At 41.0% G+C, this 22,596-nt stretch overlaps 1 protein-coding gene across 2 annotated transcripts in view; it reads right to left on the reverse strand.

Annotated features, from left to right (window-relative positions):
* The window catches only part of ROCK2 (Rho associated coiled-coil containing protein kinase 2), a 107,011-nt gene that overhangs the window by 60,976 nt on the left and 23,439 nt on the right, over window positions 1-22,596 (reverse strand). For both annotated transcript variants that reach the window (XM_070932985.1, XM_070932986.1), the window contains exons 2-5: window positions 7,130-7,211; window positions 5,747-5,847; window positions 4,204-4,341; window positions 3,225-3,485 (exon numbers count right to left, since the gene is read on the reverse strand). In XM_070932985.1, the coding sequence (XP_070789086.1) occupies window positions 3,225-3,485; window positions 4,204-4,341; window positions 5,747-5,847; window positions 7,130-7,211 (582 nt within the window). The remainder of the gene's footprint in view (window positions 1-3,224; window positions 3,486-4,203; window positions 4,342-5,746; window positions 5,848-7,129; window positions 7,212-22,596) is intronic.

Genomic DNA, 22,596 nt, shown 5'->3' on the forward strand with positions numbered 1-22,596 from the left:
CTCACTAATTCCAAAGGAGGATCAAAATTCCATCAAACCTGAGAATTTTAGGCCAATTTCACTTTTGAATACTGATTACAAGATTTTTGCCAAGATACTAGCTAATAGATTAATGCCAGTTATGCAACAAATAATTCATAATGACCAATCAGGGTTTATAAAAGGGAGACAAATGAAATATGTTAGACAAATTGTAAATTTACTGGAATATTTGGAAAAAAATAATCAAGTCCCTGCAGCGTTTATATTTTTGGATGCAGAGAAGGCATTTGATCGCTTGAACTGGCAATTTTTGTTTAAAATAATAGAGAAAATGCATTTTGGGGAATATTTTACACAATCAATTAGAACGATATACCAGCAGCAAACAGCACAAATTATAGTCAATGGAGGTTTAACAGAGGTTTTTAGAATTGAGAAAGGAACAAGGCAGGGGTGTCCTCTGTCCCCATTGTTGTTTATCTTGACTTTGGAAGTGTTATTGAATAAGATACGTGATTCAGAAAAATTGAAGGGTATTGTAATTAGACATCAAGATTATAGATTAAGAGCATTTGCAGATGATTTGGTTGTTACCTTATCCCAACCTATAGAGTCAGCTCCATATATATTGGATATAATTGATCAATACGGGAAAGTATCAGGATTTAAAGTTAATTCACATAAGACAAAGATGATAATTAAAAATATGTCTATACTTGAAAGAGATGAACTAGCAAGAATAACAGATTTTGAAATAGCTAAAAAGGTTAAATATCTAGGAGTGTACATAGCAGCTTCTAATACAAAATTATACAAAAATAACTATGAGGTTCTTTGGCAGAAGGTACAGAAGGATATGGAGAATTGGAAAAAATTACAGTTGTCTTTATTGGGAAGAATTGCAGCAATTAAAATGAATGTGTTACCTAGATTTTTATTTTTGTTCCAAATGATACCTGTGCTTAAGAAAGATGAAAATCTGAGAGAATGGCAGAAAGGTGTTAATACTTTCATTTGGGCTGGGAAAAAACCCAGAATAAAAATGAAAATTATACAAGATACACGTGAAAGAGGGGGTCTCAAAATGCCTAATTTAAGATTATATTATGAAGCAGCGGTCTTATCACAAATTAGTGACTGGTTTAATTTAACTGAGGGGAGAATTTTGAATCTAGAAGGTTATGATCTGTTATATGGATGGCATGCCTATTTGTTATATGACAAAAAAGTGGATAAAGTATTTAAGGCCCATATACTTAGAAATGCTTTGTTGAGGGTTTGGAAAAAATATCAATATAAGTTAAATTATAAGATACCTGTATGGGCAAATCCTAGACATGCAATAGAAAATATAAGTATAGAACAAAAACAGGAGGTGATTACCTATAAAGAGCTTCTCATTATGGAAAGGGGGGTAATGTATTTGAAACTTTTAGACACATTGAGAGAAGAAGGTATAATTTATACATGGTTTCAGTACGGTCAACTTCAAGCTAGATGGAAGGAAGATCAAAAAACTGGCTTTGTGCAAAATGAGGAGAATTTGGTAAAACAAATTAGAGATCAAAAACAAATGCATATTAAAAGGTTGTATAATGCTTTATTGGAAATAGATTCTGAGACGGAACTGGTTAAAGACTGTATGATTAAATGGGCACAAAATTTTCAAGAGCCAGTAATGATGGGGACTTGGGAAAAAATTTGGATTAGAAATGTGAAATTTACACAAGCACAAAATTTAAGAGAAAACTTTTATAAAATGTTTTACAGATGGCACTTAGATCCCAAAAAATTATCATGTATGTATCCTAATGTGCAAGCTAAATGTTGGAGATGTGACTGTGATGATGCAACTTATTATCATATATGGTGGACTTGTAGAAAAATCAAAGCATTTTGGATAAAGATTTGGTGAGTGATGCAGAATATTCTAAAAAAAAGACTGAAATTTACTCCACAGTTGTTTTTACTGGGTATAACTACGGACTGTACAGTTGCAGAGACTAAACTGATCTTGAACTTGATAACAGCAGCAAGATTGCTGATAGCACAACACTGGAAGAAGGATTTTTTGCCTACTATTGATGACTGGATATTGAAAGTAACTAATTTAGCTGAAATGGCTAAAATTTCAGCATATTTGAAGGATCATACACAAGAAAGGTATATACAGGACTGGAGAAGATGGATTGATTATATTCAAAATAAGTATCAGACCAAAAAATATCAAATAGCTTATGAATGATTTCTTTTAACTGTATAAGCGTTATATAAGTGATATTAGAAGTTTTATGTCTAAGAAGTAGGATTTTATCTATGGGGGGGTTAAGAATTTTTTTTTAGGGGGTGTTAGTTTAATGATTGGTTAAGCAATTTAGTTTATTGTTAAAAGTTAATAGAAATACCTTGTATTCTGCTCTGGGAAGTCGGGGAGGGGGAGGGGGGGTTGGGGGGAGGGTTGTGGGGAAATTGTGTTTGTTTTAAAACTTTTTCAATTAAAAAAAACAAACAAACAAAAAAACCAAAGGTGGACTGGGCTGAGACTGGACCAAATTCATCCAGCTAGTTTTTCATGCCTAAAACAGAACTATAACTCACCGTCTGATGGCTTCTAACCTTCACCACTAGACCAAACTGGCTTTCAGGTTTTATTAACTTGAACCCCAGAACTATGATTTAAACTCCTGAACTTTATACATCTGTCCATCAACTTTAGTTCTCTTTTAGTTTTCAAAATAGATGATTACATTATAATACACTTTACACTTTCCTATCTCTCTTGAGAGTAGGTGTGAGACTGAATCGATTTGTAGTACAGAATGATATCCCAAGCCAGCAGTTCAACATCAATGTTACAAACAAAACAAGCAAGCAAGCAAGCAAATAGAATGCTGTGCAAGTACCTTAAACCAATACCAAAAATACTTAATGTGATAGAGACACACTCAAGCAACAGAAAAGTATAATTTTAACACAGAGAAGTTTAATGTTATGTAGTACAGATAGAAGGCAATAGCTGAAAGACAGTAGCTTGGTTCAAGAAACCAGGTTAATTTATTACAATAGCAAGCACTGAATCACAAATCTTCACAGTAAGTATCTCAGCCACCGCACTATGTTCAATATTAACCATAGCATAATTAAAATCCTTTCACTAATATTCATATGCTGCCCAATAACAATGAGGTTCTTTCGATTGCACACACTATTTTTGAAACAGACACGATGACCCAGATACTTACGTCATCCATTTTCATACAAGTACCAAAATCTGCCAGCTTCAGATGTCCGTATTTATCCAAAAGCATATTATCAGGTTTCACATCTCTGTGTATCAAGCCCATGGAATGAATTGCATCGAGAGCAAGGACCACTTCAGCTGTGTAAAATTTGGCCCACTTCTCAGGCACATCATAATTGCTCATGAGGTTGACAAGATCACCACCTGGCATGTATTCCATTACCATGTATAGGTATCGGTCATCTTGAAAGGCACTAAAAAGCTGTTTCCAAAAGAATAAAGTATCAATAGGTTTTTTCCCTCTATGTGAAGCAATAACTACAACTATCATTGGCTAGGATGGAAAGTGATAGCCATTTAGAGAATTATTAGATAAGAATCTGTATTATAATTATAGCTTTCAGTGTTATGTTGTAATACAAGGTTCTTGTTAATAGCAAAAACATTAAATTTCTGCTAGTTCCAAGCCTTATTTTCTCCTTTTCTAAGAAAAAATGTCTCTTTATTTCATGGGCTACTATAAATCACCTTGGTATGGTTTTTGAATGGGTAGGAAATTCCTAAATCCTAGGACTTGGGTAAACAAATGGAAGGACTCTTTCAAAAACTAACAATGCACAGAAAGGGGCGTTGGTCTTACCTGATACGCCCTAGGCAAAAGCACGTCTGTCTTTAGCTAGGACTGAGTCAAAAGCTGGGGACCGTTGGGGTAGGCGTGTCCTCACAGCTTTGACAGACTCAGTTCTATTGGCTAGCAGACGAGGACAACCCATTCCTGGATGCTATCTCCACTTCAAGGGAGAATGTGTGTATTTTAAATCAAGGAATTATATGAGCAGCTTACAATATATTTATATCAAATTCTAAACCCATCAGGTATCAAAACATAAAAATTGCTATTTCACCTATTTATATTTTCCCCATTTATTTACATTTCCCTTAAATTACCACCGAACTTTGTACACAAGAAATATCCATACCTGAACTACCCATGGACTATTGGCAAAGGCCATTATATCTCTCTCTTCCCAGAAGAAAGCTGAATCTGACCTTTTTAACATCTCAAATTTACTTAGCAGCTTCATGGCATATGCTTTCTGTGTTATTTTATGGCGAACCTGTAAAAAAAAAAATCAGGATTTAAATAATATAGAAAGTTGGATATGGAGAACCAATAATAAATACCAAAGAACAATCCTCTAAGCTTATCTGAACACTGAAAAGCAATAGCCTTCAAGAAATAGAATTAAAAGACCAGAAACCTGAAGGGTAAAACTATTAGAAAGAAAATATTAAATCAACAGCCAAAGGGAATACATTTTTACAGGATGGTCAGCCACATACACACCCCTTCTTTATTTTAAAAAAACAGTTATTACAAAACAAAATAAATATCCATAATGGGACAATCAGCGCTGGTACCATCATCAAGAAGTTGAGGAGAGATCTAACATCCAATTGGCACAGAAACAAAAATTATCTTTTTGGCAATTCCTTCCATCCCTCCTTAAGCAGAAAAGATTAGAAAGAGACAAAAAGACCTTCTAGAAAAAAGCCCATTCTTCAAGCCATTTATTATACAATCACTGAAATGTTTCACACTTGTCCGTGTTGCATATAGACGTTTATAATTCCCAAGCACCAACAACTGTGTTAGCACCATCTTTAGAACAGAAACACTTCTGATGTTAATAGTCAGAATTTGGCTCTTTCCTATGAACTGATTAAATTAAAGCCCCAAAACAGCTTCAATACATATGCATCTTTCAGACCCATGATAAAACATGTGCTTCATTCTGAAGAATTCTGGCAATAACTGTGTAGTATTCATGTCTCAAAAATCTGTTACATCTAATAATAACACTCTGATTTGCCAATCTTCTACAAAAAATATAAAACATCCTTGCTGAATTTGACCACAAACCTCTACTATCCAACAGTGTTTTTCCATAATGGCCAACAAAATGCCAACAGGAACCACAAAACAAAACAGAAACGCACAAACACACTAATACTCTCTCATAACTGGAATCAATAAATCAATACTTCCATTACTGGAGATAATATGCAATCATCATGGCAACAGGCCACTAATTCCCTCATCATCCCACATCCAATATAGCAAGGTAGTTGACCGTCCTTAAATTTTGTAACAGATTCCATGTCAATGCACTACATAAAGTCATACTTTCTTTTATCTGCCTATCTAATTATCTAGAAATGTTTGTTTCTTTTTAAAAAATGGCCATCCACTATTCTGTAATCTTCACAAACTTTCTATTAACCCACTGTTAACCCATAATTAATTCATACTTATCAGTGTAAATTAAATATGCACTTCTGCTCCAAAGCACATTATTTATATTTGCTTATGTTTTAATTTACTTTATTTATTCATAACTTTAAATTATTCTGAGATTACCCACTAACCCAAGAAACCTAATGTGTGGCCATAAAGAAAAACACTATTCTTAAGAGAATTAATGGAAACCCAAATGTTTTATGATGATATTAGGTTCTTACCAGCTGTACCACACCAAATGCACCTCTTCCAATCACTTTAACAACATCATAATCTTCTACTTTCATTTGAAGATCACGCATTTTTTGTACAATTTTTTCGTCTGAAAAAGTTTAAAGAAAAATATTTGTGCTATTAAAATAATATCCACGAAGGATAATACACATTAAGCCACTAACAATACAGAAATTTAAGACTAGTAATTACAAATGGCATAGACCATTTAATCTGCAATGTCAGGTTGTATTTTCAGTGCAATGCACAAAAAAAACAGATCCTTTAAAGAAGTACAGTGCAAAGTATTATCTTTGTAAAATAAGAAAAAGCAGGCCTTAAATCCATAAATACAGGTAGTCCTCAACTTATAACCATAATTGACCCCAAAATTTATTCTGTAAGCAAGACAGTTATTAAGTAAATCGTGCCCCATTTTGCCACCTTTTTTGACAGGATTGTTAAGTGAATCATGTGGATGTAAAATGAATCTGGCTTCCCCACTGACTTTGCTTGTCAGAAGCTTCCTAAGAAAGTTGCAAATGAGAATCCCAGAATCCTGGGATGCTGCAACTATCGTAAATATATGCCAATTGCCAAGCACCCAAAGTTTTATCATACGACTATGAGAATATTGCAATAGTCATAAGCGTGAAAACTGGGTCATGTCACATTTTCTGTGCTGTTGTCATCCTGAATGGTCATTAAATCAATGGCTGTAAATCAAGGACTACCTGTCTACATAAATAGCAAAACAAAATAAAACTATGTTTGTTAAAACAGCATTAGTTGTTAACTTTACCCACCATAATCAGGAATACTTTAACTATGAAATTTAATTATAAGATGTTAAAGTACCTTTAAATATCATATTTTAACTTTTTTTTATCATTGACCCTTGAAATCAAATCATACTATTTTGGATTCTCTCCACACACACCTCCACCTGCTTCAAGTTAGTCTGGACTCCTGGCAATCTCCTGGACAAGTCCATGCAGCTTTCTAGGCAAGATTATCTTTCAGAAGTGATTTGTCACTGTCTGTTTTTCAGAGCTGAGTGTGTCTGGTAGCCCAAAGTCACCCAGCTAGCTTTGTGCTCGAGGCAAGACCAGAACTCACAATCTCCTGATTTCTAGCGTAATACCTTTAATCACCACACCAACTGGTTCTCCCATTTTGTTGAGAACTAAATATGTAGTTTCAGAGTTCCAGAATATGATATTTACTATTAAATTACTATTGACAGTCTATTATCATAATATCGTGACAGCAAATCTCTTTTAGAAACGAGGGGCAAGTTTATGTGGATTAAGCAAATAAAAATGTTATATAATACATATAAAAATATTCTTCATCTACATAGGGATATATTATACATAAGAAAAACTTACATCTGTTAAGAAAATTATCTATGTTTTTGTTCTTCCTCAGTGCTGGATAATCCAGATCAAGGACTAAGGACTTTAAACCATCCTAGAAAAAAAGAAAAAAGGGAGAAAAGGGAAAAAACAAAGGAAGATTATTTTAGAAATTTCACCTTTCCTTACTCCATGAATATTTGAACATATATAGAACCATGAGATTCCAAACACACAAGCTTTCCATTTGCATATGATGTTTATCCATATTTTAGGAACAAATCTTTCAGAATGGAATTTATCTTCTTATATTTTACACAGTTGTATGTTCTACATTTCACTTACTATAGTTCATATTATACATACTTTAGGCTATCAAAAAGCAAAATTAGTCAACTTCTGCTTGCACAGCAAGACATTTCTATTGCTGCACCTTTTCAATACTACCTCTGATGTATTCTGGCACAGATTTTGAAGGGCACTGGATGGGAATTGGGAATCAAATCTGCTGATGGATATCATTTCACTGCTAAATAGATACCATCGGATATATTGTCATATTTGCAATTCCTATAACATTCAATGGGATTTATTCTAAGGTAAATACAGGTTTGTAATTAAGAAAATATATTCCCGCTGTAGACCCTACTGGGTTTTAGTTCTTTAAATCCTTAAAAGACTTGACTCTTAATCTGGGGCTGATCCCCAATGTATGCAGAAACTTGGTTTTTTAAAAACAAATTAGTGATTATAATATATGATATTTTCTCTGGTGCTATGTATTTTAATTTTTGTATTATTGTATTGATTTTACTTTATTTTTAATTTTTTCACTACCCAGAGTCGCTTGTGGACATGGGGAGTGGGGTCACACAAATGGAATGAATGAATAAATCAATAAATTTACTGCCATGTTTTCATTGCGACCCATTTCCAGTTAATGAGATTGTTTCAGGTTATGAAAACTTCAAAATCCATCCCACTTATTTCAGAGACACAGCTCAAGACTGTCTACATCGTTTTGAATCTTCTCACTTTCACCTAAACTATCAGCCACTTTTCAAGGTTTGTTCATCTGTATATTTTATAAGCCTTTCCAACAACTCCCAACATTTGCATCACTAATAAAAAATATATATGAAAAGTACAGTGTCTTCTGCCACTCCATGATGTCTGGATCATTTGAACAGTGCTGGCACTCAAATACCTATCATGAACTTGTTTTGTAGGAGAACACCTTTCTTCATTACATTCTAGACTTCCCTTCCCAAAAGGAAAATAAAGATCCTTTTTGACAGCATCATTATCACTAGACACCAGTGCAATGTGCTGTTTCTCTACTCAGGCAACAGGAAGTTGATCCTAGTTCTTTTAAACCTGGATGTGAAATCATGCTGTTCATTACAAAGTCCACAGTTTTTTCCCCTCCAAAATATCTAGCGGATTCGCACACGTAAAGGTAGGGGGGAAAAAGAGTAGTAAAAGCAATATAAATTGATTAAAGTATTTTTAGTTATGATATTTGTCATCTTCATCATGAACCGTAACAAATATTCTTCTAATCTCAGGTAAATACATTTACTACTCTGATATAACACACAAAAAAGGGAAGCAAGTATCACCCAAACCAATCATTCTAAAATGGTTTAGAATGCGCAGAAATTTGCGAAGACTTTCCAGAAACAGGAGGGTACCCATATTAGTCTTTCAAAGCAAAAACAAACAACCAAAAAAAGCATTTTAAATATTATCAATTAATTTTAATATAAATTTTCATTCATAACCAAACACTTAATGAATACCTGGGAACATTACAAACCTCTCCCCTACAAGACTATGCATTCTTCTAATACTTGCACTTCTTTCCCGCAAATGAGCCATAACATGAAATAAAATTTCAAGTTCCACCTCCACAAAGAGCAAGATATTCAGAGTTTCGTTAATAAAGTATATTGAAAGAGAATAGGATAAAATGACAGAAATGTCAGCAACTGGATTTTCCCTTTAGAAGGGCCTTCCTCGGCCACTCAGCTCCTGGGAAAACTAGTGAGGAGGCTATTTTCTTAACAGGTAACAAAAGAATACCCAAGAGAGTCAAGGATGAGAATCTCTCACAATTACAGAACACAATTGCTCACAAACAAATAATTGTAGAAACAGAATATTTAAAGTCATGGACATTCTAATTTGCTGTTTTGTGTTGCTCCTGTATGTCTATTGCCCATTTTGTGAGTCTTTACAATTGATTAATATCATTAGGAAAAAAACCAAGGAAGTCCACCTAACAGCATACAACTGAAATGGTCATGTAATATATCTTCCATTCATTTCTGTAATATTTTGGAGCTGTTATTGTAAAGAAAGAAATTAATTCTAATCAATCTTACAAGATGTTTAACAGACTGTATCCATGAACTACTTGGAGTGCTATATCAAGAACTAGTTTGTTAATAATTTGCAATTAAATAATGAAGAAATTGATAGATCTATTCTATTACAAGAAAGATTACCAATATGAGATCAAAACCTTGAATATCTGATAACTATCCTAAAGCCTATTTCAATGGTCTAACCAACTTACAGAAAAATAACTATTTTAGTTCTGATGCTGTTGAAATTTGGGGTGAATTGAGCACATCCTCAAAACGACAAATAACACAAATTACACTACAAAACAAATTCAGCAAACTTTGTCTCCAGCTTTTTTTCTTGCCAACGTTCTCAGTTAAACAATCAGTATCATGGTGAATTCTGAACTGCTAAGATACAGGGGTTAGTTAGTTTAAACCAGCCTATGAACAATCATCCTTCAAATATATCAAATATTTTTTATCTGTCTTTTTATTCCACTGATATACTACCTTCTCAATCACAGACTCAGGGCAGTTTACAGTAACAATCAACAATAAAATAGCCACTAAATGCAAGTAATAGAGGTAGTCCTCGACTTACGATCACAACTGAGCCCAAAATTTCCATTTGTAAGCAAGACAAGTTGGACGTTGGTCTTACCTGATACGTCCGTTCTCGCTATGGAGGAAACGGCAGTCAGATTGGGAATGACACCTCTATGCAGCATAGGACCGAGTCTGCTAAATTTGCCTGGCTCCGCCCTCCTGGCCCAGTGTTTCGGCAAGGGCGCTGTCGCAGACCGACGTGTCTTCCTGTAACGAGAGAGAATTAATAGCCACCCACCCCATCGACCCATCTGGGCCGGACCCAGAAGGGTGGGGCTGACTGCCATTTCCTCCATAGTGAGAACGGACGTACCAGGTAAGACCAACATCCATTCTCCGCATAGGAGGGAAACGGCAGTCAGATTGGGGACATACCAAAACTGAATGTCCTCCAGGGCGTGAGAGCTCTGGCCCGGAATAGTCAAGGTTGGTGTACCGCCTGCAAAACTCAACGGCGAAGGCCGCATCCGCCGATGCGAATAAGTCCACCCAGTAGCGGCGGATGAAGGGAGTGAGGGTTGTCCAAGTGGCCACCTGGCAGACCTCTTCCAAGGGAGCCCGGATGGCCCAGGCCGCAGACGTGGCTGCACTCCATGTTGAGTGCACTGTTATTTGTGGAGGCACCGGGAGATGAAGTTGTTGGTACGCTGTAGCAATGGTGGCCCTAACCCAGTGTCCCAGGGTGGGGCCTGTGACCCGTGTGCACTTGGAAAGATACGAAGAGAGCTTGTAAATGTAAATCTTAATGGCTCTACGTACATCAAGAGTGTGCCAGGAGCACTCCAGTCTGTGAACGGGGCGAGGGCAAAAATCTGGAAGAACCAGCTCCTGCGCCCAGTGGAAGATCGAATTCACCTTAGGTAAAAAGGCTGGGTCAAGGCGGAGGACGATCCTGTCAGTATGGAAAATACACAGATCCTGGCGGATGGAGAGAGCCGCCAACTCCGATATACGACGAGCCAAGATGATTGCGATTAGGAAAGACACCTTGAAGAACAAGAAGTACAGGGAAACTTGGCGAAGAGGTTCGAAGGGTGCTGCTGTAAGGGCCCGTAGGACTTTGTTCAAGTTCCAAGTTGGAAACCGGTGTACAACCGGCGGTCTCAGATTTGTCGCTCCTCGAAGGAAATTGTGGAGGAAAGGATGTCGGGCGAGCGAGTCCATGAAGCCGCAGGACAACACCGTCGAGATAACCGCCAACTGGCGACGCAGAGTGTTAGGGGCCAGGCCCGCATCAAAACCCTCCTGAAGGAAGGTAAGTATATTACCTTCCTTCAGGAGGCAGCAGAGAAGCAGCGACCGGATCAATATTGGCCCGGCCGCACCAGGCCGAGAAGGAAGCCCAAGTGGCCTCGTAGATCCGGTGAGTCGAGGGACGGCGAGCCACTTGCATAGTTGAAATGACCCGGGCTGTGATTCAGGCTGCTGTTAGGAGGCTCCGCTCAGCCACCAAGCGGTTAATTGGAGGCTCGAGGGGTCCGGATGGAGAAGGGCGCCCTGAGTAAGAACCAGGTTGGAGAGCGGAATGCGCCAATGGGCTGCCACTAACAAGATTTTCAGGTCCGCGTACCACGGCTGCCGGGGCCAGTGAGAGGCCAGAAGAATGAGTTCCGCCCTCTCATCCAGCATCTTCCGAATGCATTTGGCGATCAGAGGAAGGGGGGGAAGGCGTAGAGAAGGCCAAGGGCTGTGCAAGGCGTTCGTGGCTTCTGCCCTGGGATCCGGGTACCTGGAGAAGTACCGGGGTACATGGTGATTGGACGAAGAGGCGAATAAGCCGACCAAGGGAGTCCCGAAGCATTCCGCAATCGCCTGAGAGGCTGTTGGATGCTCCATTTGCCTTGGTCCACCCAGTGATGGCTGAGGGCATCCGCCTGGATGTTCGAGCCCCGGAAATGTAGTCCGCTTTGATGGATTACAGATGTTGCTTGGCCCATAGACCCAGACGCAGGGACTCCGAGAGAAGCAGCTGCGAGTGGGTGCCCCCAAATTTGTTGATGTGGGCCTTTGTGGACACATTGTCCGTGAGGACAAGGATATCCTTCCCCTCCACCAGAGTCTGGAACTGAAGGAGGGCCAACCTGACGGCTCGCAACTTCAGGAAATTGATGTTGTTCTGATGTTCCTGAGCTGACCACAGGCCCTGAGCCATATGATGGTCGAGGTGCGCACCCCAGCCGGACAGGCTGGCGTCTGTGACCAGGGACAGGCGAGGAGGCTCCCGAAAACAGGTGCCCCGAGTTATGGCATGCGATGTCCACCACCGGAGAGACGAAAGGACTTGGGGCATCAGCCGAAGGCGAACCAGTGACGAACCCTGACCGGCCCGCTGATGCGGGAGCAGAAACCATTGGAGCTGCCTGCTATGCAAGCGAGACCAAGGTACTATTCCGAAAGTGGACACCATAATAATAATAATAATAATAATAATAATAATAATAATAATAATAATAATAATAATAATAATAATAATAATAATTTTATTTCTATATCGCCCTTCTCCCGAAGGACTCAGGGCGGTGTACAGCCTATTTAAAAACACAAAACAAAACAACGATTAAAATTTAAAATCATTAAATAGATTAGGCTCAAATTAAAATCCCAGAAATTTAAAATACCCCAATTTAAAATTATTATGTTGATAGCCTGGCCTTCCCCAACAGACGGGATAATTTCAGGGTACAGACTGAACCTTCCGACCTACACTGAGAGGCCAGAACCCTAATGCTATCCTGACGATCAGGAGAGAGGGATACCATCGAAGGGACCCAGGGCAAGGTGGCTCTTAGCCCAATTTATAGAAAAACCATGACTCTGCAAAAGGTAGAGATCTCTAGACAAGTCCTGGTGAGCATCAGGGAGGGAAGGCGAGAGGACCAAAATATCATCTAAATAAAATTGTAGACGGACGGGAAGAGTCCGGATATGTCCAATTAGAGCGGCCATAACCTTGGTAAATACCCTAGGGGCTGAGGAGAGGCTGAAGGGCAAAGCCCGGTATTGGTAATGCTCGCCTAGGAAACTAAATCAGAGATACTGGCGGTGGGGGCGGGCGATGGGGATGTGGAGATAAGCCTCTGTTAGATCTATGGAGGATAGAAAATCCCCCGGACGCACACACTCGAGGATGGTAAACAGAGTGTGCATTTTGAACCATCGATAGGTTATGTAACGGTTCAAGGCTTTTAAGTCAAGAATGGCCCACCATTCCCCCGAGGCTTTCCTGACAACGAATAGACAGGAATAGAACCCCAGGCCCCATTGCCCCCGAGGCACCCGTTGGATTGCCCTGATATCCAACAGGTGAGAGATGGTTGAAACTATCAGTTCCCTCTTGATCCTGTCCTGTGAGACCGGACAAGCGAGGAAAATGGGTGGGGGGAGGGAGTGGAATTCTAAATAAAGCCCTGATCTGATAGTGGACAAAACCCAGGCATCAGAAGTAGACACCTCCCACTGGTGGAAGAAGAGGGAAAGGCGGCCCCCAATGGGAGGGTCCACGTGGGGACTAGCGGGATCTCCTTAGGAAAAGACCCCTCCCTCCCCAGAAGGAGCGTTTGGAGAGGAACTTGCCTCCCTGTCTGACCTGGGAATCCAGTTGCTGGGGCCTGGATGGAAAGGGACGTTGGTATCGTGGCTGGTAAGTATCAGACTCGGGAGCTCGAAAGGACTGGAACCGAGGAAGGGCGGAAAAGCGGGAATCGGATCGCCTGGTGACAGAGGGAAGAATCTTGTGACTGTCTCTTGGCTCGACGAATAGAGGTTCCAGGTAAGGACCAAAGAGACGTCCGGATGGAAAAGGAGTGGATGCCAGTTGCCATTTGCTGCGCAGATCAGCATTCCAGTTCCTGAGCCAGAGGAGGCGGTGAGAAGTCACACTGGATCCAAGGGCCTTAGCTGCAAACCTAGTGGGGTTCAATGTCACATCCGCCAAGTATTCAAGGGCTGCAGAAATTTTGTTCAAGTCCTGACAAGATCGAGAATCAGAAGGAGAGATACGGTCCTGAAGTTGTTTGATCCAGAGGACAGCGGCCCTATTAAAGAAGGAGTTGAGGACCTGATGGCCCACGCAGCTGCTTGATGACCCTTGAGCAAGGTTTTCTCAGCTCGCCTATCCTCCGGGCGAAGAGAGTCCTCCGGAGGACCAGTAGGATGGGAAGCGTTGCAAAGGGCCACAATAGGAGGATCCATAGATGGATGTCTGAAAGAGCGGGTGCAGAACTGTAAAGGCGTTTGTCGAGCCTGTTGGGGCTAGGTCCTGCCCCCGGGATAGCCCACTGACGGTGAAGCATATCCAGAAATAGCTTGGGAGCAGGAATGGTCTCTGGGTCAACAGTGGGCTCTGCAAACATGGCAGAAGCAGGATCCGAAGAGGTAGTCGATGCAGGATCAGCGGCAACAGTTCCTAAACAAGTAGTAGCTATAGCTTTATGCAGTAAGGAACGAAAGACTTGAGGCCGAGAAAGGCCAATAAATGGAGGTTGGTCAGGGATCAGACCCTCATCGTCAGAGAGAGCAGAGTCTGGCACATCATCAGCCTTGGAAACAGAGGCTTGATCAGCAGAAACTGGGGGATCCGCAAGGTCCTGCTCAGATATGGAATCCTCCATTTGCGCAGGTTGCTGTGTATGAGACACAGCTGTTGAGTCAGTCAGTAAATTGCCCTGCTGCATGCATTGGGCCAGGCCTAATCTGATGGCCCTAGCCAGGATGATCTCAAAGGCCTCAGGTAGCTGAGGTGGAGGAACAGATGGAGCAGGTGCAGGAGCCTGGGCCTCCCCTTGTACTTCATGAGGCCCCTCAGGAGCAGGCAAGGTTTGAAATAGGGGCTCTGTCCCTGGGCAAGGGTTAGGGCCATTGGCTGCCAGTACATCTGGAGAGAGCTCCCTAACTGAGCTGCCAGCCTGGGATTGAACAGGAGACCTGGCCCTGGGAGGAACATCCTGAGGCATGGATGGGATAACAGGAACCACCTGGGATTGGGCCCTGCTAAAGGCCTTCTCTAAAGCTTTATGGCGGCACTGGTCCACCTTGGAGGAAGAAGCTAACGAGGATGAGGAGACCTTAGTGGTCTCAGTGCGTTGAAGGCCAGAGGAACCCTCCATTGGATTATCCTGTGCTTGCCGTTTCCCAGAGGAGCTGGCACTGGTTGAGGCCTTGGGCCGCCTGGCATCCGCCATTTTGGAGAGGCGCACTGGAGTGCAAAATGGCTGCCAGGAGCGCGAAGAAAGGTGCGAAAGGGATCAGAGGAGGGCTCACCTCACAGGACCGCTGCGGCCAAGCAAATCGCCCAGAAGAAGCCGCTCCAAGGATTGTGACAACGGGCGAATAAAGGGGAGTTCAGATCGCTAGCCAAGGGGCTATTACTGCGATTGCCGCTGACAGGAGAGCCGTTGACAGCTGAGCTGCCTCCCAAGCGAAGAATCAAGCCGCCAGCCATCCGGCTGTTACCGCGGCAACGAGGACTTCAGAAAAATACGCCGCCGATCCTGACCGCAAAGGCGCTGGATCACCAGCCGTCAGCTGTGAATGCGATCGCTGGGACCTGACAGTCCGACTGCAGGTCTGTAAAGCTGCTAGGACAAGGCTGTCAAAACGCAGCTCGGCTCCCCCGATGGTCGGGGAGCGCAGATGGTGGAGTTCGCAGCTCGTAAAAATCAGCTGTCAGCAAAGGGGCTCAGCAAAAAAATAGATTCAAAACAAAATAGCCCCTAAGAGCAGAAAACTGTCTAGTTAAGCCAGAAATTCCGAGATTGACATGGCTAAGCTGGGAAGACACGTCTGTCCAGCATAGACCGAGTCGAAACACTGGGCCAGGAGGGCGGAGCCAGGCAAATTTAGCAGACTCGGTCCTATGCTGCATAGAGGTGTCATTCCCAATCTGACTGCCGTTTCCCTCCTATGCGGAGAATAAGTGACTTTCGCCCCATCACTGCAGTTGTTAATAACATGGTTGTTAGGTGAATCTGGCTTCCCCACTGACTTTGCTTGTCAGACGGTCACAAAAGGGGATCACTGCAACTGTCATAAATACATGCCAGTTGCCAAGTATCCAAATTCTGATCACATGACCACGGAGATGCTACAACGGTGGTTAAGGGAAAACGGTTGTAAGTCACTTTTTTCAGTCCCCTTGTCACTTCAGTTACTAAACAACAGAAAATCAGCCATCTTGTGGCTTTAATTCCTCTGAGTTTATAGAAGTACAACAAGCAACCTTCTGGGATGAACATAATGAACAGGGTGATCTGGTAGGAGAAGCAGGTCTTGTAAGCATCCAGGTGTCAAGCCAGATATGCCTTTATAAGTGAAAACCATCACGGTGAATTATATCCAGAAACCAAGTGGTGACTAATGTAGGGCACTGAAATACAGGTGTAACATGCTCTTGGCTGGTTATGCCTGCCAGGAATCAGACTGTTGTGTTTTATACCAGTTGCAGTTTTCAAAAACGTTCCTCAAATTTCAGAGCCATGGGGAAAAATTGAAACCTTTAAACAAAATTACAAAGGAAGTCACGTCCCACCTTTAACAGCAATACCATGGTATAAAAGGAGTGTTTCTTATTTGCAGTAAGTAAATTAATACAATATTACAGATTTGGGAACCGATAAAACAGGAAAGCCTGTCTTTGCTTTTCAGCTATGAAAAAATTATGAAGATTGAACTGACCAGCTACCCAATGCTTTCTTTTTTTGTACTGTCTTGACTGAAATTACATATCTTTAATTTAACAAGTTTAAAACCGAGTAAATTGAAAATGCATACCCTTGTTTTTTGTAAAGATAACTACTTTTTGCTCTAAGAAAACTACCATAACAAAACAATATTAATACTATTTAAAAATAGCACTTGTTGTTCTAACACATCATGGTAAAAAAATATTTTCCAAACCATCCTCAACAATTAATTAAATTGGAGCTGATTTTATAACTGTCAACCTATTTCCTTAGTACTAAAATCATTATTCCATTTTTTGTTAGATTTACTTGGGGGGGGGGGGGACTAACATATTGCTTTATATGTTATATATTTTTCAAAACTGAACTTTCTCTTTCTCTTGAAGTACCACAAAGTATATATTCAGGTTATAATAAACAACAAGAATGCATTTAGAAATTATTATAGAAGCTTCGTCACTAGTGCATAAATCACTATTTAAATTGAACAGAAAAGAACAGAGCAACAGAGCTGGAACTGCTCGGGTAGGAAACTCTATACCCGTTCAGACAAATGGTTATCCAATCTCTTCTTAAACACTTCCCAGAGTTGGAGCATTTACAACTTCTGTAGGTAAGTCGTTCCACTGATTAATTGTTCTGTCAGGAAATTTCTCCTTAGTTCTAGGTTGGTTCTCTCCTTGATTAGTTTCCATCCATTGCTTCTTGAAATCAAAATTAAAATTAGATTTAAATAGTTAAATTTTGAAGGCCAGAAAATCAGATATATCCCACTATAAATAGAGAACTATGTTTTTATTTTTATTTATTTATTTATATTTAAATTTATATACCGCCCTTCTCCTGAAGGACTCAGGGCGGTGAACAGCAAAAGGTAAAAACACAAAATACAAAATTTAAAAACAATTTAAAATAAATTAAATAATTTGGCCCAACAGTTTAAATACCCCATTAAAATTCAGATTAAAATTAAACAATTTAAAAATTAGGCCAGCCCGGCTTGGTGAAATAAGAAAGTCTTTAGGGCCCGGCGGAAAGTTCGTAAGTCCGGGATCATCCGTATCTCTGGGGAGAGCTCGTTCCAGAGGGCAGGTGCTCCCACAGAGAAAGCTCTCCCCCTGGGGCCGCCAATCGACATTGTTTGACCGACGGCACCCCGAGGAGCCCCTCTCTGTGGGAGCGTACTGGCCGGTGGGAGGCTCTCGGCGGCAGAAGGCGGTCTCGTAGATATCCAGGTCCTAAGCCATGGAGCGCTCTGAAGGTGGTAGCCAACACCTTGAATCGCACCCGAAAGACCACCGGAAGCCAGTGCAGCTCGCGCAGGAGAGATGTTACATGGGAGCGCCATGACGCTCCCATAATCACCCGCGCGGCCGCATTCTGGACCAGTTGGAGCCTCTGGGTGCTCTTCAAGGGGAGCCCCTTGTAGAGAGCATTACAGTAGTTATTGTGTGGTTAATAATAGTTATATGTTGTGGTCAAAGCAATGATACAGCAGGGAAATCAGGAAAAAAAGTGCCCTTATTTGAGTAATCTGGGCAGTATTTTGTTCCCAGAACACAATACATGGTGTCTTCAAAGTTATAAATGGATTGAGGTCTGGGACTGAGGTATCTTGTAGATCATTTTCTCTTCTGTGTCTATCATCATATGATCTATTCATCATTTAAGGCCCTGTTCCAAATTCCTCAGATGTCAGAGGCTTGATGGGCAGCAACAACTACAGCCTTTCCATAGGAAACACCCTATGGAATAACATTCGTCATAGCCTGACAAAGACAACACTGTTTCTGTTTCCAACTGTGATCTATTATTTGGCTGGGGTTTTTTGTATTTGGTGTGGGATGGAGTTTGGGGTTTTGTTTTGTTTTTCAGGGGATGTTAAGTATTTAAAAGCCTTTAAAATAATAACGGGATGAATGATGAAACATTCAAAACGATGCTAACATAACTCCATCATTAGCAAGAAGCAGGAAACCGTTCCACTTAAAATTGTATATCATACAACGTATGTCATTTTATAATTGCAGTCAAGATTACAGCCCACTTCTTTGCATGTTAATCAGGAAGGTTCTGGGTGGTTCGTATTATTCAAAAGACACTCTGCAAAGTGCCTTTGAACAAATTGACTGAAATTGCCTACTGCTCCTCCCTGAAACAGACACATCCTTTCCCAGAGGCAGTGTGGCTACCTCAAAGGCTTTCCCAGGTTGTTCGCACATGTGTATAAATGCACAGGCGGTGCTTTCTGCCAGGACAAAATGAAGCAGCCTTATAGGAACACACATACACAAATGAACTCTTGAAGCAACCATGCTGAGCAACCTGAAATGTGGCTGCCTCAAAAAAAGAAACACTGCACACTCACCAGCATACTTTGCAAGTACCTTAAGAAAGCTCTAATAAGACTCTTCCCCCCCCCACCGCCATTTTTATTTTCAGGTTGGATGTCCTATCTTTCTCTGGGCCATACAATCATACTCAGATACTATTGTACAACTTCCTTAAAAGAAGGAAGTGTTCATTCCTTCTGCATACTTCTTGCTTAAATCCTATTCAATTTGGATTTGATATCTATTTAAATATCAAATGGATATCTAGAAGAATTTATGTGGTAAAAATGAATATATTACTCAGAATAATGTTTTTGTTTAAAACTATACCTGTTTTAAAAAATGATGCACCTTTTAAGCAATGGTTGAAAAGTTACTTTTTCATCACTGTTGTAACTGTGAAATGAGTTAGTTAAATGAGCAACTGCTAAATGAGGACTGCCTGTTACTTTAAGTAGATATCTTAACAAATATTAAACAAAATTTCCCCCTTATTTACTGCTACTTTTTTTCAGCAGAGAATGCATGGCCAACAAGTTAAATTTAAATCTAGTCCCTCCTGGAAAAGATTTGATCAATCAGTATTAGCTATATAGTTGTTGCTTAAGAATCTCTAAGATTGCCATATTCCCTCGACACCCCAAGCAGTAAAAGAGAAAGTAAAGAAGACTCGAAACCATAATCATATACATCTTTTTCACATGTTTACATGACACTTAGTCCCATGTTACAACTCATAGTAGGGAAAGCGGTCATACTCTCCCATTAAAAATAATCAAAGACCACAAAGAAATAGCTGGCATGCCCATTAGCCATTCAGCAACGGTGTGGCAACAGCGATGGAGTTTTGGCAAGGCCTGAAAGCACTGGAGTTGCTTGGCAATGTGTCTTTGGGGAGAAGCAGCTATGAAAAACTAGGTGGTGGCGGCAGATCAGTGGTGGTATTCAAATTTTTTCCCTACCGGTTCTGAGGGCATGGCTTGGTGGGCAGGTCATGGGACTGAGGGGTGAAAACTTGCTGTGAGTGACAATTAATTGGCTATGTTCAATCAGTCACATGACCCCCACCAAGCCACAATCACAGAACCCAGTAGGAAAAAAATTTGAATTAATACAATATTTTTCCTTAACATCACCCATTATCCAAGGCCCTGGAGCTTACACCCACTCTCCTTTAAGTGCAATGCATCACCCCATTTTGGAATGCTTGCCCAGGAAAGTTCCTCCAGCGGAGCAGCAGCAGGCAATGGAGTGCACTTGCGCAGCCGGCATATAGAACAGGGCGGCGATAGCAGTGGCGCATTTGATCTGGAGGTTAATAATTTTCGCTGCAAGAAGCCTGCAGCAGCTGCCTCTTTTTTTCCAGCTGCACCGAAAAAAAGAGGCGGCGGCTGCAGGCATCTTGTGACAAGGAGGGCGAGATGCAGGCTGGCGGGGAGCCCAGCGATGATGGATCAGCCAGCCACGGGAGGAAGGTAAGGTCGCAGCTGTGGGATGAAGGAAGAGGCAGTCGTGGGGAAGGAAGCGGGGAGATTAAGGACCGGTGACTCTGAAGGAGGGGAAATGGGGTGACATGTTGCGCTTAAGAAAGAGCGGGCAGCGAGCGGACGGAGGCTCCAGGGCAAGGCCAGAGCCGGGGAATGACACATTCCCCAACCCGGTCAAGGTGGACAGTGAGCAGATGGCAGCTCCGGCGCCTCAGGGAATGGCATGTCCCTGGGCCCCGGCCCAAGGCGAAGGGCAAGCAGGCAGCATGCATTGCTTACCTTTGGTGAGCTGAGCAGAGTGGGCAAGGCAATTAGCGAGGCAATTAGCTGGGCCGCGTGGCGAAGACAACATATATAGGGCGGGGATGGGTAAGTGGGGCAAGCAGCCAGAAGGGGCAAGCGACGAGCGTGGTCGGGGCCAGGCAGAGGTGGTATTTACCAGTTCGGCGAACCAGGTCAAATTGCTGCTACTGGTTCCCCCAAACCAGTTGAATACCACCTCTGCAGCAGATCTTTTCTAATAGCAGTGATATTTGGTGACAATCGATTGCTGAGTTTTCAAAAAATGCGGATGAACCACACAGCGCTGTATGGTGGGCCACATGCAACCTACAAGTTGTGTAGGCATGTTATGATGTATTTAAAATTACTGCCAAAACTTAGAAAGCAACTATTTTAGGAATATGGCTCCTTCTGTACTAGAGTTCTGAACCCCTGATGAATGAAGGGGATGGGGGAGAGAGTATACACCATAACAGGCCATCAATATGGAAGATAACTAATCCAGGAAATGACATATTCTCTGTCTAGGCCTCATAGATAGAAAACACTTCACGTAGAAAATATGTTATTAAAGTGATTTCACTGTTGACTTCCTCTTATCCCTTTTTGCAGTAGTTTGAAGTCTGCCAAAACTAAAAATAGCTTTATCTAACAAAACACATCCACAGGGTCAGCACAATTATATGCACAAGAATGTCCTTAGACCTCTCAGCCAAGGTATCTTTTTTTTTTTATCCCCACAATATCTGAGATATTCTAGATATTCTGTTTATTTACAGTATACTGCTGGAATCCCCTGTGTTTGGGAGAGAAACTTTACTAGGTTTAGCCACAGTGCAAAAATATTTGCTGCAATTTAACAGCCCCAAGGGAGGGCCTACCCTAAATATTAAATGTTTCCAGAAAAATCTCCAGGTCATTAGAATGTTCACAAGGAACAAAAATCTGCAACCATCCTTCTCTCCGGCTCAATGTAAATTTTGGAAATGACTAAACCAGTAATAAATTAACTGAAAGTTTATGGTGGAAAGACTGTCAGGCATTTCAAGTTCAGATTTTAAAAATGATAAGAGTTAAGCTACTTGCCATCTTAGTAGATTCAGGGCCATCTATAATTTTGATTTGTTGCCTAATTAACCTTATCTTATACTGAAATAGAGAGACATATAGACAGACCCAAGCACACCCCCTAGTATGAAGGATATCTGTTTCAACTTCCATGCTAGTAATATATAAAAAATATTAAATTAGGGTATGAACTTCTTGAAAGCTGCAGCCTAAAACTGGAAAATACTTCACATAGTGTATTTAATATTTAAATGTATGTTGAATATATACTTATTTAGCCTCCCATCTGTGAATCTGGGGACGGGATGAGAGGAACCATACATACAAATATTAAAAACTCTAAAATACTCAAACATAACTAAATAAGAGATGAAACATTAAAAAACTCAATTAGTGAGAAAACAATTATCATACCACCACTTTGCTGGGATTCTCAGAATTGATGGGAAAAATGCATGTTAAGGGCTTTCCAGAAGGCAAGCAGGGATGGGGTCTATCTCACCTCCGAATTGAATAAACCAGACAATTTTGCAAGAATGTAATCCATAGTTGGCTGGCAAAACTCCCATCTGTTGCAGAATTACATAAAAGTAGAATCTCAACATACTTCTATTCCTATAGGCAACTGACTCAACCTACATTCCAACTGTGAGTTCCATAAATCTCTTAACCAATAACTGTGGGTGGGGGGGG

The sequence above is a fragment of the Pituophis catenifer genome, unplaced genomic scaffold (assembly GCF_029215685.1).
Source record: "Pituophis catenifer annectens isolate HBS135680 unplaced genomic scaffold, rPitCat1.0.hap2 SCAF_1, whole genome shotgun sequence".
In the NCBI taxonomy this organism is placed as follows: domain Eukaryota; kingdom Metazoa; phylum Chordata; class Lepidosauria; order Squamata; family Colubridae; genus Pituophis; species Pituophis catenifer.